The following is a 17,137-nucleotide window of genomic DNA, read 5'->3' on the forward strand; positions in this document are numbered from 1 at the left end:
ATCCTTAAGGATTCGGGTTCGATCCCTGGCCCTGCTTGGTGGGTTAAGGATCTGGTGTTGCCATGATCTGAGGCATAGGTCGCAGACATTGCTTGGATCCCACGTTGTTGAGGCTGTGGTAGAGACTGGCAGCTGCAGCTCCAATTAGACTGGGAACTTCCATATGCCGCAGGTGCCACCCTAAAAAGACAAAAAAAAAAAAAAAAAAAAAAAAAAATTCAAGCCACATTTACCTTACCTTGGTTCCTCCCTTGTTCCTTCCTTTCCTCCTTCTTCTTCCCCCATTCTTTCCCATCCTCCTTCCTTCCCTCCCTCCCCTTTCTGTCTCTGTCTTTTCCTCTATCTCTTTCTTTGATTAGCAGGAGAGAACCACCACTCATGTAGCTTTATTTGAAGTCATGTTCTGGGTTGGGAACTTGTGTATTGGCTGGGGACCAAGAAAGGGAACGTACCTACCTTGACAGCCTAGTTAGCATATGACCTTGGCACTTTTGCAGGGGACAGATGGTGCTAGTTTGCCCTTGGTGAGCTGACCTGACTCTTCTCCTGCCCTTGACCTTCAGCTGCAAGACCCTGGCTTGGTCCCCCAAGTTCTCATTAGGGAAAGAGATGTCAGGCCTGAGAGTAGATGATCCATAGGGTGCCTTTAATCCTGAAATTGTTACTTTTGAGACTGCAAACACTGTTGGAACAAGTGAAAAAACTGAGAGGCAGAATGCCACGTGGTATTAAAAATGGGTTAAAAGTATGCAAAATGTACTATACGGCTTCTTTTTTTCATGTAGCCTGTTTTACATGGGAGACCATATTATTTCATATAAAAATATGCTTTTCAGTTCTAGATTCTTACAGATTTTATTTTTGAGATAGGATTTTGATGGTATTTTTCGAAGAATCCAGACCTTAAAAGGTAATTGTAGCTGCTCTTGCTTTACCAATTAAAAAAAAAAAAAAAAAAGCATTTAAAGAAAGTTGACCAGAACCTTGTTGTGAGTCAGAAACATTACCTTCACTGTAATATGGCTCAGAATCTATCCATTGGCAAATATGGTCTTAAAGCCTTGCCACAGCCTTCCATGTGGTCCACCTGTCCTATGAAAAATAACTAGATCATGCATGCTTCCACTTTGGTTGAGTACTTGCAGCATAGCTCTTCTCCCTCTTTTCTCCATTTAGCTGAACCACTTGAGTCCCCCCTAAGCACCCCCAGTAAGGGACTCTCTAAATTCTTAGCAGAAGTTTTTTAAGCCTGACTCAGTGTATTTAAGGGGATTGGCTGTATGTTTATCAGGCTCAAATAATAGAATTTTAAAGATCTAAAGTTTTCAGAACAACCTTTATAAATGTTGTTTTCAAACACAAGTTCCTAACTTTCTAGAAACTTAATTTTTCCATTTACACCTCTAAATGGGCTTGTTAAGATGAACATTATTAAAAAATTTTCTGGGAGTTCCCGTCATGGCTCAGTGGTTAACAAATCCAACTAGGAACTATGAGGTTGTGGGTTTGATCCCTGGCCTTGCTCAGTGGGTTAAAGATCTGGCGTTGCCCTGAGCTGTGGTGTAAGTTGCAAATGCAGCTCCAATCCCACATTGCTGTGGCTGTGGCATAGGCCAGCAGCTTCAGCTCCTATTGGACCCCTAACTGGGGAACCTCCATATGCTGTGGGCATGGCCCTAAAAAGACAAAAGCACAAAAAAAAATTTAGAATCATATTATGTGTTGGAGTTCCTGCTGTGGTGCAGTGGGTTAAGAACCTGACTGCAGTGGCTGGGATTGCTGTATAGGCACAGGTTTGATCCCTGACCCGGTGCAGTGGGTTAAAGGATCCAGCTGTGATGTAGGTCATAGCTGTGGCTCACCTTCAGTTCCTGGCCTGGGAACTTCCGGATGCCATGGGTATAATGATAAAGAAAGATTTTAAAAAGATTACCAGATTTTTGGGGAGGGGGGGAGTTTCTTGGTCTAGTGGTTAGGATTCAGTGCTTTCACCTCTTCAGCCCAGGTTCAGTCCCCGATCTGGGAACTGAGATCCCACATTAAGGTGCTGTACATTGTGGCAAAAAAAGTATAAATTTAAAAAAAGGTTATCAGGTTTTTTTTTAAAGATCATTAAATTCATCAGATTTAAAAAACAAAACAAAACATTGACAAAGTAAGAGTAACTGTTAACACTTATCCATGGCCTCTTGTTTTTAAATGATCATATTGAGGGTTTTCATATTCTTAGCCCTTTGGTAATTTTGAGTTAGCTATTACTATCCCTATTTTATAAATAAGGAATCTGGGATTAGAAATAATCCATTTTTTTCTTTTCCATTATGTCTTTTTTTCTTTGTCATTATGGTTTATTACAGGGTATTGAATATAATTCCCTGTGCCATACAGTTGGTCCTTGTTGCTTACCCTTTCTCTATATAATAGTTTGTGTCTGCTAATCCCAAATTCCCAGTCCATCCCTCCCTGCCCCAGCAACCAGAAGTCTGTTCTCTCTGTGAGTCTGTTTCTGTTTTGTAGATAAATTCATTTGTGACATGTTTTATATACCCCATATAAGTGATATCATATGGTATTTCTCTTTTTCTTTCTGATTACATCACTTAGTATGGTAATCTCTAGGTCTATCCATGTTGTTGCAAATTGCATTATTTCATTCTTTCTTATGGCTGAGTTATATTTCATTGCGAGTGTGTGTGTGTGTGTTTAATATATTCTTTATTCATCTGTCAATGGACATTTGTTTACATATCTTGACTGTTGTAAATCGTGCTACTATGAACATAGAGATGCGTGTATTTTTTTGAATTGTAATTTTGTCTGGATATATGCCTGGAAGGATGTCCAGGGATTGAACTAACTCTAGTTTTAGTTTATTGTGAAATCTCCATACTGTTTGTTTTCCATAGTGGCTCCATATTGGCTACACCAATTTACATTTCCACCAACAGTGTAGGAGGGTTCCCTTTTCTGCATACCCTCTCCGGCATTTATCATTAGTAGACTTTTTAGTGATGGCCTTTCTGACCCGTGTAAAGTGATACCTTGTTGTCGTTTTGATTTGTATTTCTCTAACAATTAGTGACGTTGAGCATCTTTTCATGTTTCTATTGGTCATCTGTATATCTTTTTTGGAGAAGTGTCTGTTTAGGTCTTCTGCCCATTTTTAAATTGGGTTGTGTTTTGTTGTTGTATGAGCTGTTTGTTTAAGTTCTTTTTTTTTTTTTTTTTTTTTTTTTTAGAATTTTTAAATGTTTCTTTTATATACAAAGAACTAACATTGTTTCTGCATAAGGTGGATGTCCTGGATGACCCATTCAAGGAAGCTTAGTCCAACTTGATGAAGCCAATATCCTTCGTGTACTGGCGGAAGCATTGGCGGCACATATTGAGGCCGTATTTCCGGATCAGACCGTGCCGGTTATAAGTTCTTTTCTTTTTTTTTTTTTTGTCTTTTTGCCATTTCTTGGGCCGCTCCTGCGGCATATGGAGGTTCCCAGGCTAGGGGTTGAATCGGAGCTGTAGCCACCAGCCTACGCCAGAGCCACAGCAACGCGGGATCCGAGCCGTGTCTGCAACCTACACTATAGCTCACGGCAATGCCGGATCCTTAAACCACTGAGCAAGGGCAGGGATCGAATCCGCAACCTCATGGTTCCTAGTCGGATTCGTTAACCACTGCGCCACGACGGGAACTCCAAGTTCTTTTCTTATAATAAAACCCAACCCCCTTAAACTCTGCTGTCTATTATGGTAGCCACTAACTACAAAGTCACTGTGGAGCACTTGGCATGTGGTCGGTACAAATTGAGGTGCTGGAAACAAAATAGATACCTGATTTGAAACTTAGTTAAAATACCAAGAGTGAATATTTTTGGCCATGCTCACAGCATGCAGAAGTTCCCAGGCCAGGGATCAAACGTGAACCACAGCAGTGACCAGAGCCACAGCCTTGGCAATGTCAGATCCTGCTGAGCCACCAGGGAACCTCCCAGAATGTAAATATTTCTAAATCGATTACATGCGGAAATGATAATATAATGGATTTGTTGGGTTAAGTGAGATATATTGTTAAAATTAATCTCACCTGTTTCTGTTTACCTTTTTGTAAAATACAGCTATTAGAAATTTTATTATTTTTTTCTTTGTTTTTTTTCAGGCCGCACCTGTGGCACATGGAAGTTCCTGGGCTAGGGGTTGAATCGAACCCACATTTTCATGGATACTAGTCGGATTCTTAACCTCCTGAGCCATATGGGGAACTCCAAGAAATTTAAAGTTACATCTGTGGCATTATATTTCTGTTGGACAGTGCTGCTCTAAAAGTATCTGAATACATGAGCAAAATAGGCAGATAGTTCCACATACACGACTTGTGGGTTATGGCATCCTTCCCACTTCATTCCTTCCTCTGTAGCAGCTCTCTTCAGCTTGCTCTTTAGGATAGACCAGAGTTTAACACTTATTGGGTCCAGAGCTCCCATTGTGGCTCAGAGGGTTAAGAATTGGACTCTTATCCATGAGGTTCAATCCCTGGTCTCACTCAGTGGGTTAAGAATCCGGCATTGCTGCAAGCTGCAGCATAGGTCGCAGATGCGGCTCTGGCATTACTGTGGCTGTGGTGTAGGCTGGCAGCTGCAGCTCCAATTCAACCCCTAGCCTAAGAGTTTCCATATGCTGCAGGTGTGGCCCTAAAAAGAAGAAAAAGAAAAAAGAATTGGATCCTTATCACTAAGGTTCTTGCTATATTACTGCCTTATTCTGACTCTTGTGATGGTGGTGGTGATAATTATTATTATTATTGGCTTTAGGCTTTGCTTCTGAAACATTCCATTAATATTAAAGGGAGCTCCCTTGAACCTCTGTGTTTCTACCACATACATACACACACTTTTCCCATCTTCCTAATTTTGCTGAAAATAGAATATTGTTTAGGTCAAGATGTAGTGTTTGTTATCATGACTGTAAATGCTTGTGGTGACTGAGCTGTGTATGAAGTACTCTTTATTTTCTGCCTAATTTGTGTTTATACTGGAATCAGTAACGTCCCTGTTAGTATTCAGCTGCTTAGCTCTCCAGGCACCTGTCCTAATTCAGTCTCCTATTCTTCACTGGTTGTCGAAAATTCATTTGCCTGCACCCAGACACTTCCTGAAGCCTCACAACCTTCTCTGTCCTATGCTGGTGGTTCACTGCTTGTCTAGCCCCTGAGTCTCATGCAGGGATCTGCTTTCAACCAGATCCTGAAATTTCCTCTGCCTTTTGCCTATCTCAGCTTTCCTTTTTCCTGTATCTTCTCTTTTTTGGGGAGTCAGTTTCCTCATTTTGGTGAAGCACATCTTTAGTAGCTTCCTGAGAAAGGATGCATGGGACATACTTTTTTTTAAAGACCTTGCACGTCTAAAAATGTCCCCTTACCTTGTGTCTTGTGTTTAAATGCAACCGGAGTTTGAAAACAATTTTCTTTATGTATTTGAGGATATTTTTTCCATTTTTTTTTTTTTCCCTTTTTCTTTTTAGGGCCTCATCTGCAGCATGTGGAAGGACGTTCCCAGGCTAGGGGTCGAATCAGAGCTGCAGCTGCCAGCCTATGCCATGGTCACAGCAATGTGGGTTCTGAGTCCCATCTGTAAACCTCCGCCACAGCTCATGGCAATGCCAGATTCTTAACCTAGTGAATGAGGCCAGGGAGGGAACCTGAATGCTTATGGATACTAGTCAGGTTCTTTATCCGCTGAGCCACAACGGAAACTCCCTCCATTGCCTTTTGGCGTCCAGAGTTGCTTTCGGCAGATTGGAGTCAAGTAGTCTCTTATCACTCCCCTTTCTCCCAACTCACCCACCCTCAAGTCACCCTCCCACATACTTTTTTAGGATTCTTTTTGTCACCAATGCCTGAAATTTTACTGTGATATATGCCCTAGTATGGGTCTGCTTCTATTCCAGTTTTTATGTGTTTGTTCTCCTACACTGTCCTTTAATTTTTAACTTATTCTCTTATTTTTCATTTTTTTATTTTTGCTGAAGTTTCTGGATGACTTAACTTGATCCTCTAGACCTTCTATTAAGTTCTTTATTTCGGCTATCATATTTTTAATTGGTTGTTTTCTAGAAGTTCCTTTTTAAAAAGTTATTTATTGCTTTATGGATGCAGTGTTTCTTATCTCACTGATTTTAGTGTTAGTATCTTAAAAAATATTTCTTCTTCCTTTCATAGACTAGGTTTTAGCCAAGTAGTCTTTTTTTTTTTTGTCTGTTTGTTTTGTTTTCTTTCACGATAGACTCTGCTTACGTGGTGGGTGATTCCTGGTGTTTACATGTATTTGAGAGTGGGACACTAAAAAATGGAAGTTAGTTCTGCACACAGATGTGGGGCTTGTGGGTGTGGCCTTCACTCCAGAACCATCTGTCTCGGCTGTTTGCTTGGGGAACCCCTGATGTCAGTACTTTTAAATCCAGTTCCCTGAATGAGAAGGTTTCAGTCTCCTATTCAGAGAGGGTAGCAGAGTAGAGGAGTTAGTCAAGCTGCTCCAGAGAGGTGGAACCAATAGAAGACACCCCCTCCACATGTTGGCTCTTGTGGTTATGGGGGCCGAGAATTCCCATGACCTGCTGTGTGCAAGCTGGAGACCCAGAAAAGCCAGTAGTATGATTCAGTCCAAGTCCAAAGGCCCCAGAGCCAGGAGTGCGCATGTCCAAGGGCAGGAGAAGATGGAGGTCCCCAACAGATCTTGAATTCCTGGTTCCTCCACCTTTTTGTCCTATTTGGGCCCCCAGTGGATTGAATGGTGCTCACTCATCTTGGGGAGGGCCGTCTGCTTTACTCAGTTCCCCAGTTCAAATGCTAATCTCTTCCAGAAGCATCCTCGCAGACACACCTGAAGTAATGTTTACTAGTTATCAGGGCATCCCTTAGCCCAGACAAATTGACACAAAATTAACCATCACAAGGGCATGTGGGCTGCCCTTGAATTTCTCTTTTTTCAGTGGGATATTGTCCACTTTATTCTGCACCTGGAGTTTTCCAGTCCAGAGATCCTCTGTCTTACCATCTCCAGAAAATAGTTCTCAGGGCTTCTGCAAGGTGAGAGAGGGCAGTTGCCTGGCTGAGCACAGAAAAGGGGAATATAAGAACTTGATTCCTTTTTATTGCCAGATAATACTCCACTGTACATATATAGCACATTTTGTTTACCCAGTCATCATTTGATGGTCATCTGGGTTGTTTCCATTTTTTTTTTTTTGGTTATTATGAATAATGCTATTATGAACATTCCTGTTTAAATATGTGGACCTAGGTTTTTATTTACATTTTTTTTCATTTTTAAAAGTTTTATTAACAAATAGTCGATTTACAATGTTGTGATAATTTCTGCCATACAACAGAGTGATTCAGTTATACATGTACACACACATCCATTCTTTTTCAGATTCTTTTCCCATATAGATGAGTCACAGAAAGTTTTTATTTTTCTTGGTACATACCTGGGCGGGGGTATGTTGGACTACATGGCAACTCTATGTTTAACTTTTTGAAGAACTGCCAAACTGTTTTCCAAAGTGTCTGCACCATTTTACATTCTTACCAACCATGTATGAGAGTTCAGATCTATCTGCATATTTGTCATTATTATTGTTATTGTTGTCTTTTTTATTTTAGTCATACTAGTAGGTATAAAGTAGTATTTCATTGTGGTTTTGATTTATATTTCCTTGATGACTAGTAATTTTGAGCATCTCTTCATGAACTTACTGACCATTTGGATATCTTCTTTGAAGAAATGTCTGTTCACATCCTTTGTCCATTTTACAATTGAGTGATTCATCTTTTTGTTGAGTTTTATTTTTTTATTTTTATTTTATTTATTTATTTTTTTTTGTCTTTTTAGAGCCACATCTGCAGTGTATGGAAGTTCCCAGGCTAGGGGTATAATCAGAGCTATAGCTCCTGGCCTATGCCACAGCCATAGCAATGTGGGATCCGAGACGTATCTGTGACCTACACCACAACTCATGGCAACACCGGATGCTTAACCCACTGAGTGAAGCCAGGGATCAAACCCGCATCCTCATGGATACTAGCTGGGTTCATTCCACTGAGCCACGACAGTTTAGTTTTAAGAGTTTTTTGCCTTTTCTGGACATGAGTCCCTTATTTGATATGATTTGCAGATATTTTCTCCTATTCTATGGGTTGTCTTTTCAAGTTCTTGGCAATATCCTTTAAAGCACTGAAGTTTTAAATTCTGATGAAATCTGTTTTACCAATTTTTTCTTTTGTCACTTGTGCCTTTGGTATCATATCTAAGAAATTTGGATAGTACAAGGTGACAAAAATTTACATCTATGTTTTCTAAGAGTTTATAGTTTTAGCTCTTACATTTAGGTCTTTGATCCATTTTGAGTTAATTTTTGTATACAGTGTGATGTAGAGGGTCCAACTTTATTATTTTGCACATGGATGTCCAGTTGTCCCAGCACCATTTACTGGAAGGAGTGTTACCCCATTAAATTGTCATGATACAGTGATTAAAAATCAGTGTAATGGTCTGTTTGCTTTCAGTATTATTCCATTGATCTATGTGTCTATCTTTATGCCAGTACTACAGTATCTTGATTACTCTAGTTTTGAGGTAAGTTTTAAAATGGGAGTAAAGTATGAATTCTTCAGTCTTGCTCTTCTTTTTCAAGAGTATTTTAGTTACTCCACATGTTTTGTATTCTCATATGAATTTTAGGATAAGAGTGTCAATTTCTATAAAGATGTCAGTTGAGATTTTTTTTTTAGGGCTGCACCTGTAGCATATGGAAGTTCCCAGGCTAGGGGTCGAATTGGAGCTATAGCTGCCAGACACAGCCACAGCCACAGTAACACTGGATCCGAGCTGCATCTGCGGCCTACACCACAGCTCGTGGCAACACCAGATCCTTAACCCACTGAGCAGGGCGAGGGATTGAACCTGCGTCCTGATGGATGCTAGTCAGATTTGTTTCCGCTGAGCCATTACAGCAAGTCCATTACAAAATCAGCTGAGATTTTGATAGAGATTGTGTTAAAGATCAATTTGGGGAATATGGCTACCTTAACAAAATTATCAGGTGTGCCAATCCATGAACATGGGGTATCTGTCCATTTACTTAAGTTTTTGATTTCTTTCAATAATATTTTATGTTTTTTAGTGTAGAAATCTTGGGTCCTTTTGGTTAATTTTTTTTTTGTAAATATTCTTTCTGAGGCTATTGTAAACAGAATTTCTTTATTTCATTTCAGGATTACTCATTGCCAGTATATAGAAATATAGTTCATTTTTGAACATATATTTATATCTTACAACCTTGCTTTATAAATCTAATAGATTTTTTAAAAAAAAGTTCTTTAGGATTTTCTATGGATAAGAACCTGTCATATGGAGTTCTCATTGTGGTGCAGTGGAAACGAATCCAAATAGTAACCATGAGGTTGCTGGTTTGATACCTGGCCTCGATCAGTGGGTTAAGGATCTGGTGTTGCCATGATCTGTGGCATAGGTCAAAGACATGGCTCGAATCCTGTGTTGCTTGGCTGGTGAAGGACGGCAGCTATAGCTCTGATTGGACCTCTAGCCTGGGAACCTCTATATGTTGTGGGTGCGGCCTTAAAAAGACAAAAGACAAAAGACAAAGAAATGTCATTTGAGTTCTCTTGTGGCCTGGCAGGTTGAGGATCTGATGGTGTCACTGCAGTGGCTCAGGTCTCTGCTGTGACACATGTTTAATCCCTGGCCTGGGACCTTCCACATGGCGTAGGTGTGGTCAAAGTATATATATTTGTGAATAGAGATAGTTTTATCTTTTTCTGCCCTATCTGTATACCTTTTATTTCTTTTTCTTCCTAATTGCTCTGGCTAGAACTTCTGAGACAGTATTGAGTGGAAGTATAAGAGCAAACATCACTGTCTTTTCTTCTTTGAGAAGAAGACATTCCGTCTTTCATCGTATAGTGTGATTTTAGCCGTGGTTCCCGGATGTTCTTTATCAGGTTGAGGATGATTCTTTCTATTCTGAGTGTGTTGGGTTTTTTATTTTTATTTTTTTATTTAAAAAAAAAATTTTTTGGGGGGGTGCACCTGTGGGATATGGAGGTTCCCAGGCTAGGGGTCAGTTTGGAGCTATAGCTGCTGGCCTACATCACAGCCGCAGCAACGCCAGATCCGAACCACGTCTGCGACCCACACCTCAGCTCACGATAAGGCCAGATCCTTAACCCACTGAGCAAGGCCAGGGATTGAACCTGCAACCTCATGGCTCCTAGTTCAGATTTGTTTCCGCTGCGCCACAATGGGAACTCCCGGGTTTGTTTTTTCTTTTAATCAAAAGAAGTGTTTGCGAGTCCCTGGTGGCCCTAGTGGTTAAGAATCTGTTGTCACTGCTGTGGCTCAGTTTCGATCCCTAGCCTGGGAACTTCCATGTGCTGTGGGCAAGGCCAATAAATAAATAAATAAAACGTGCGCGCGCGCACACACACACACACACACACAAAGAAGTGTTGGATTTTGTTAGTTTTTTTTTCCTAAATTTAAGATGACCATGTATTTTTATTTCTTTTATTCTATTAATATAGTGTATTATATTGATTAATTTTCAGATGTTAAACCAACTTAATATGCCTAGGATAAATCTAATGTGGTCATGGTATATAATGCTGTTTGTATGTTACTAGACTTGGTTTACAGTATTTTTTTTGAATACTGGTATGTAGTTTTCCTTTTTATTTTGATGTTTTTGTTTGGTATTAGTATCAGGATAACACTAACCTTTTAGAATGATTTGAAAATTTTTGCTTATGCTTCTTTAAAAGAGTCGGAAGGATTGGTATTAATTCTCCTTCAAACATTTAGTAGAATACATCTAGGCCTATGTTTTTCTTTGTGGGCAGTTTTTAAATTGCTAATTTAATGTCATATTTTTGTTAGGACCCATTATCAGTGAATATTCATCTTGTAAAAATACCTATTGATATTTGATTATTTAGCCACCTTTCTCCTGTATAATATCTGAATAGAAAGGGATTTTGATATACCTACTTAAACCTTTTTTCTTCTGTTAAAGGTCTATAATTACTCTGGAATCAGCAAGCCATGGCATCAAAGAAATTTGCTGTTAAAGTAAGTAATGCTTAATAATCTTTTTTAAAATGGTTAATCACTTTCTAATATAACTGAGTTGTATGTTAATTAAAAATTGAAGCCCTGAACTTTTCTACTCTTTAAGAAACTCTTTACTTAAAGTAGGTGATTGAAAATTTGCATATTAATGGAGTTCCTGTCGTGGTGTAGCGAAAAGGAATCAGACCAGGAACCATGAGGTTCAATCCCTGGCCTCGCTCTTTGGGTCAAGGATCTGGCACTGCCGTGAGCTGTGGTGTAGGTCGCAGACATGGCTCGGTCTGGTGTTGCTGTGGCGTAGGCCGGCGGCTACAGCTCTGATTAGACCCCTAGTCTGGGAACATCCATCTGCCGAGGGTGTGGCCCTTAAAAAAAAAAGAAAAAAAAATTTTCATGTTAAGAATGAGATGGGGGAGAAAATTAATAGTTCATATGGTCATGGGTGTTTCTTGCTTAAATCTTTTCTAAGATGCCTTTTGGGCAAAACTTGGTCCTTAATGTTAAAAATCATTATTATTCTCATTGCATGTCCATGACATGATTTTGGATTATGACAAAGCAGGTAAAAGTAAAGAAGAAGCAGGCAGCAAATGCTGCACCTGGGTGAAGGCCAGGAGCGAGTTCTTTTGCCTGACTGCCCTCTTTTGTTTTCTTATAAACGTTTTTTCTTTATCCTTTGATGGCTGGGTCAGAGACTTTCTCAGGTGTGGAAGGGTGGGAGGGTCACCTGTGAGGGGTGGTGGGGAAGGAGAAAGGAAGAACTGATAAACAGGGAGCACAGGTGACCCTTCAGTTACTGTACCCGAGGGTCCTGTATCCAACCACCTGCGGATCTCATCTTCCGAAAGAATGACTGTTTAGGACTTTCTCCTAAAGGACTTTTCTTCTTTTCACCTAAAGGACTTTCTCTGTGGTAGTGTTCTATTAAGCAGAAATTTGAAGCACCAAAACAGACATTATAGTAATTAACTAGATCACCTATTATTTAATATCGTAGTCATATCTCATCTTCACCAAGTGAGTACTTGTTTAGATTTACAACATATTTGTAAATTTCATTGCTTACAGTTATTGCTACTATTTGTCTATTCTGTATGTAGTATTTTTTTTTTCTGCGAGAGATTTTAAATGGTGAATTTTCATTATTTGTCTAAAAATGAAAGCAAAGCTTATTTTAGGATTTTAGGTCGTGCATTATTTCCCCTCAGCACTTTAAAGATATTTTTCCATTGTCTTCTGAAATTGTAGCTGAGAAATGTCTTAATTGTCAGCTGGTGCTTAAAAACCTCCTTCAAACGTAATGCCTGAAAACTCAAACGGTTTTACTCTTTCTCAGGTTGCCTGGTATTAGTTGGGTCATTTTTCCTTTGGTGTTGGCTGGGGCTACAGTGACTTGGGAACTCAGTTCAGCCAGCACATCAAAGGGCTGGCAGTTGATACTGGCTGTTCTTGTTCCTGCGTGCAATTAACCTGGGGCTGTTAATTGTTGCCCTTCAGGTCTCTGTGTGGCTTGGGCTTCTCCTTGCTTGGTGGCTGAATTTTATTTTTCCTTTTTTTTTTTGGCCACCTCACAGCATATGGAATTCCCAGGGCAAGAATCAGATCCAAGCCTCAGTTTCAACTGTGGCAGTGTTGGATCCTTTGACCCACTGTGCCAGGCAGGGGTGAAGGATGGTGTCCCAAAAAAAGATTTGCAGGAAGAAAAATGTGTGTAATTTGCCCATCCCTTAAAGGCCTGGTCTCAGAAGTCTCAGATGCCATTTCCTCTGCATCCTTTTGGCTGAGCGGGCCAACCCTAGGGAAGTGGCAGCTCTTGATGTGAGAAGCAGCTTGTGCCCGTGGGGAGGGGGAAATTTGGGGGAGCCTGTTAACCTATTGTGATTTCTCTGTTATGTGGGTTATCAAGATATCTTGATTTTCTTTGATTGCTCTTAAGATTTTATTTTTGTCTTTGATATTCTGTAGTTTCACTGTGAAATCTTGAGATGTAGACTTGTTTTTAATGTATCTGGCCTGGGATGCATGTCCATCTTCAATCAGTTTTGGAAAATTTCGACCTTTTTCTCTTTCAGTACTGCTCCTTTCTTTTCTTTCTGTTCTCTTCTTTCTTCTGGAACTCTTACATGAAGTTTGTTGGATGGTCCCATGTAATTGTTTCTTATGTGCTAGGGGGTGAATTTTTTTTTTTTAATGCTTTTTAGGGCCATGCATGCAGCATATGTTGTTGTGAGCCACACGGGAAGTCCCATGCATGCAACATATGGAAGTTCCCAGGCTAAGAGTTGAATCAGAGCTGCAGCTGCTGGCCACAGCCACAGCAACATGGGATCTGAGCCACGTCTGTGACCTACACCATAGCTCACTGCAACACTGGATCCTTGACCCACTGAGTGAGACCAGGGATCAAACCTGAAACCTCATGGATACTAGTCGGATTCATTTCTGCTGAGCCACAATAGAAACTCCATAGAGGGTGATATTAACTCATCCATGACTGACTGAGGCCTGTAGGTTGTCTGTTCAGAAAAGGACTGAGCCTCTTGCAGAGCTTTGCCCAAACTGGTGATGGTCCATTCGGGCAGACAATCCTTGTCAACCACTTGGAGCCCAGGCCCCTAATTATGCCATAGATGGGTCTGTTGATTTCCAAGGCATATGCACTGATGTGGCAAATTTTGCCACTGGATTGCCCCATCTCAACAGCTGCCCTGACAAGACTTGGGATTTTACTTCCAGATCATGCCAGGTGGGAGAGTTACTAGCCATGGGCATCAGGCCAGCAGGTTAGGAGAGACAGAGTTGTGACACGCTATATGGAAGATTCTACACATCATGTTGTGACGGTGTCCCTGCCTCTGATCGCACAGGCAAGGTGCCAGCACTTTCCTACTCATGCAGCTCAAAAGCCTCACAGTGCAAACATTGGGATCCCATGCTGAACCTCTGACATACCCCCCTTGCCAGATTGCTGTGCATTGCCCTAGAGTGTCATGGGTAGCAGGGTACATGAGCACCTGCCACTGATGCTGTCACCATGTGCCTTCTCTGATGAAAGTTGCCCCAGTTGGCTGGTGTGAGTGCTGCTTGGCCATCTGCCCTTTCCTTTTTCTCTTCTCTTTATGTCTGTCTGTCGAATGCAGAGTGCTTTTTATCAGACTCTGTTCACTAAAAGCTTCTCACTGGTATTTATTCTGCCTTTTAATCTACTCCTTAACTTGTTTATTTACCATTTTAAGTGATTTTTACTCTTTCTTTATAGTTGGTTTATAGTGTTCTGTAAATTTCTACTGTATAGCAAAGTGATGCAGTCACACATATATATACATTCTTTTTCTCACATTATCAACCTGTTTATTTTATTTTTTTCATCTTTTGTCTTTTTTAGGGCCATGCCCGCAGCATATGGAGGTTCCCAGGCTAGGGGTCAAATCGGAGCTGCAGCTGCCAGCCTACACTAGAGCCACAGCAACGCCAGATCTGAGCTGCATCTGCGACCTACACCACAGCTCATGGCAACGCCGGATCCTTAACCCACTGGGCAAGGCCACTGATCAAACCCACAACCTCATGGTTCCTAGTCGGATTTGTTTAAGCTGCACCATGACGGGAACTTCTCAACTTGTTTATTTTTAATGATTGTACTTTTTCATTTGAGAATTTATGTGTGGTTATTTTTTTTTTAATTCAAATTCTGCTAGTCTTTTTTTTGTTGTTGTTGGGTTTTTTTTTGTGTTTTTTTTTTTTGTTTGTTTTTTACAAATTTTAACTAATTCAGTTTATATAGAGGCATTTGGTGGTGACGATCTTCCATAAAGTATGATTTACTTAAATTCAACTTAAAAATCCATTTATATTATGAAATGCAAAATAGTGTGTTTGAAAATATAAACATATTTTAACTAATGAATGGATACAGAAACATCTATTTAGACCCAAATATATGACAAATTATATTGTAAGTCTAGTGATATATATTGAAATATCGGAATTTCAATGTATATCATTCATAAAATCAGTCACAGTTTTCCTGGAAAACAAACTAATTCTAAATTTGTGACTACCGCAAAAATTCTATTTACTAGCCAACATTTATTTTATCAAAATATTTTAAAATTATTTTGGAAAGATAAATTTTCACAATATATTAGAAAATAGGGAGAATTAATTAAAGGAGTTTTGTATAAATGCTTTTCATGTTTTTGAAGGCTTGTTCAAAATGGGACTCTCATTTTATTTATTTTTTTATTGTCTTGCCTTTTAGGGCCACACCTGCTGCACATGGAGGTTCCCAGGCTACGGGTCGAATCGGAGCTACAGCTGCCAGCCTAGGCCACAGCCACAGCAATGCAGGATCTGAGCCCCATCTGCGACCTACACCACAGCTCATGACAACACCAGATCCTTAACCCACTGAGCAAGGCCAAGGATCAAACCCACATCCTCATGGATCCTAGTCGGGTTCATTAACCGCTGAGCCATGACAGGAATTCTGGGACTCTCATTTTAAAAGTTAACCTAGATGTCCATTGACAGGAGGGTGGATAAAGAAGATACGGCACATACACAATGGAACATCACTCAACCATAAAAAAGAACAAAACAATGCCATCTGCAGCAACATGAATGGACCCAGAGACCACCATACTACATCAACTAAGTCAGGCAAAGACAAATATGGTCTCACTTACATGTGGAATCCCCCCCCCGCCCCAAAAAATGACATAAGCATACTTAATTACAAAACAGAAGCAGAGTCACAGACTTCAAAAACAAACTTATGGTTACCAAAGCAGGGAATGAGGGGCAGGAATGGAATGGGGTTTGGGGTTGACAGATGCACACTTTTGTGTATGGAATGGATAGTCAACAGAGACTTGCTGGATAGCACAGGGAAATCTACTCAGTGTTCTTTGATAATCTATATGGGAATGATATGTGTATACATATGGCTGAATCATTTTGCTGTACAGCAGACACAACACTGTAAATCAGCAACACTGATTTATACAGCACTAAATCAATGATACTTCAATAACTTTTTTAAAAGTTTATTTTTTTCTCATTATAAAAATAATTTATGCTGGTATTATGGAAAAATTAAAAACAAAGAAAAAAATCACCCTGTATTTAATCAGTTAACTTTTCCAAGGATCAAATCTCTTACCTAGTTTGAAATTGAGATAACCAACTTTTTTCACTTAAAATGTAGGTTTATATCCTATCTTCTGCTTTCTTCAATTTAAATGAAAACATTAAACTGTTTTCAAATTATTGCAAACATTTTGTAAGCATAATTTAATGGTTGCTTAAGGTTCCATCAAGTAAAATATTTCTCAAAGTTTTGCCCAGGGACATCTTACAAAAGGATCATCTGGAGGTAGCTGAAACTATGGGATAGCAGCTCAGTAATATTCATTTGAAACAGTTTATCCAGATGATTCAGTTCTGAGAAGCCATCATTGATCAAATGCACTAAAATTTATTTCCTGATGTTCTAATGTGTGAGACAATTTGTTCCCAATATTTTTATCATAAATAATAGCATGATTGAGATTTATCATATATCATAAAATTTACCCATTTAAAATATATTTTAGCATATTCACAGAATTGTGCCATTACCACTATTTAATCTCAGAATATTTTCATCACCCACCAAAGGAAACCTGCCCTCTTTAGGAAGCAGGATTCACCCTCACCTCAGGCAATAACCTATCTACCTTCTACCTCTATAGATTTGCTTTTTCTGGCTGTTTCACATACATGGAATCAAATAGTATGTTGTCTTCTGTGACTTGCTTCTTTCACTTAGCATAATGTTTTCAAGGTTCATCAGTGTTTTCTTGTGTATCAGCACTTTTATTTCCTTTTTTATTATGGAATATTCAATTTTTGATTATACTTTTTCTGTATCCATTAATCAGCTGATGGATATTTGGCTTATTTCCATTTTTTGGCAATTATCAATTTGTATACACACTTTTGTGCATTGTTTT

General features: G+C 39.5%; 1 protein-coding gene across 1 annotated transcript in view; it reads left to right on the forward strand.

Moving 5' to 3' along the window:
* The window catches only part of SLX4IP (SLX4 interacting protein), a 214,406-nt gene that overhangs the window by 13,897 nt on the left and 183,372 nt on the right, over positions 1-17,137 (forward strand). The window contains 1 exon segment of the mRNA XM_021078052.1: positions 11,086-11,141. Within this exon segment, the coding sequence (XP_020933711.1) occupies positions 11,115-11,141 (27 nt within the window). The 5' untranslated portion in view covers positions 11,086-11,114.

The sequence above is a fragment of the Sus scrofa genome, chromosome 17 (assembly GCF_000003025.6).
Source record: "Sus scrofa isolate TJ Tabasco breed Duroc chromosome 17, Sscrofa11.1, whole genome shotgun sequence".
NCBI lineage: Eukaryota > Metazoa > Chordata > Mammalia > Artiodactyla > Suidae > Sus > Sus scrofa.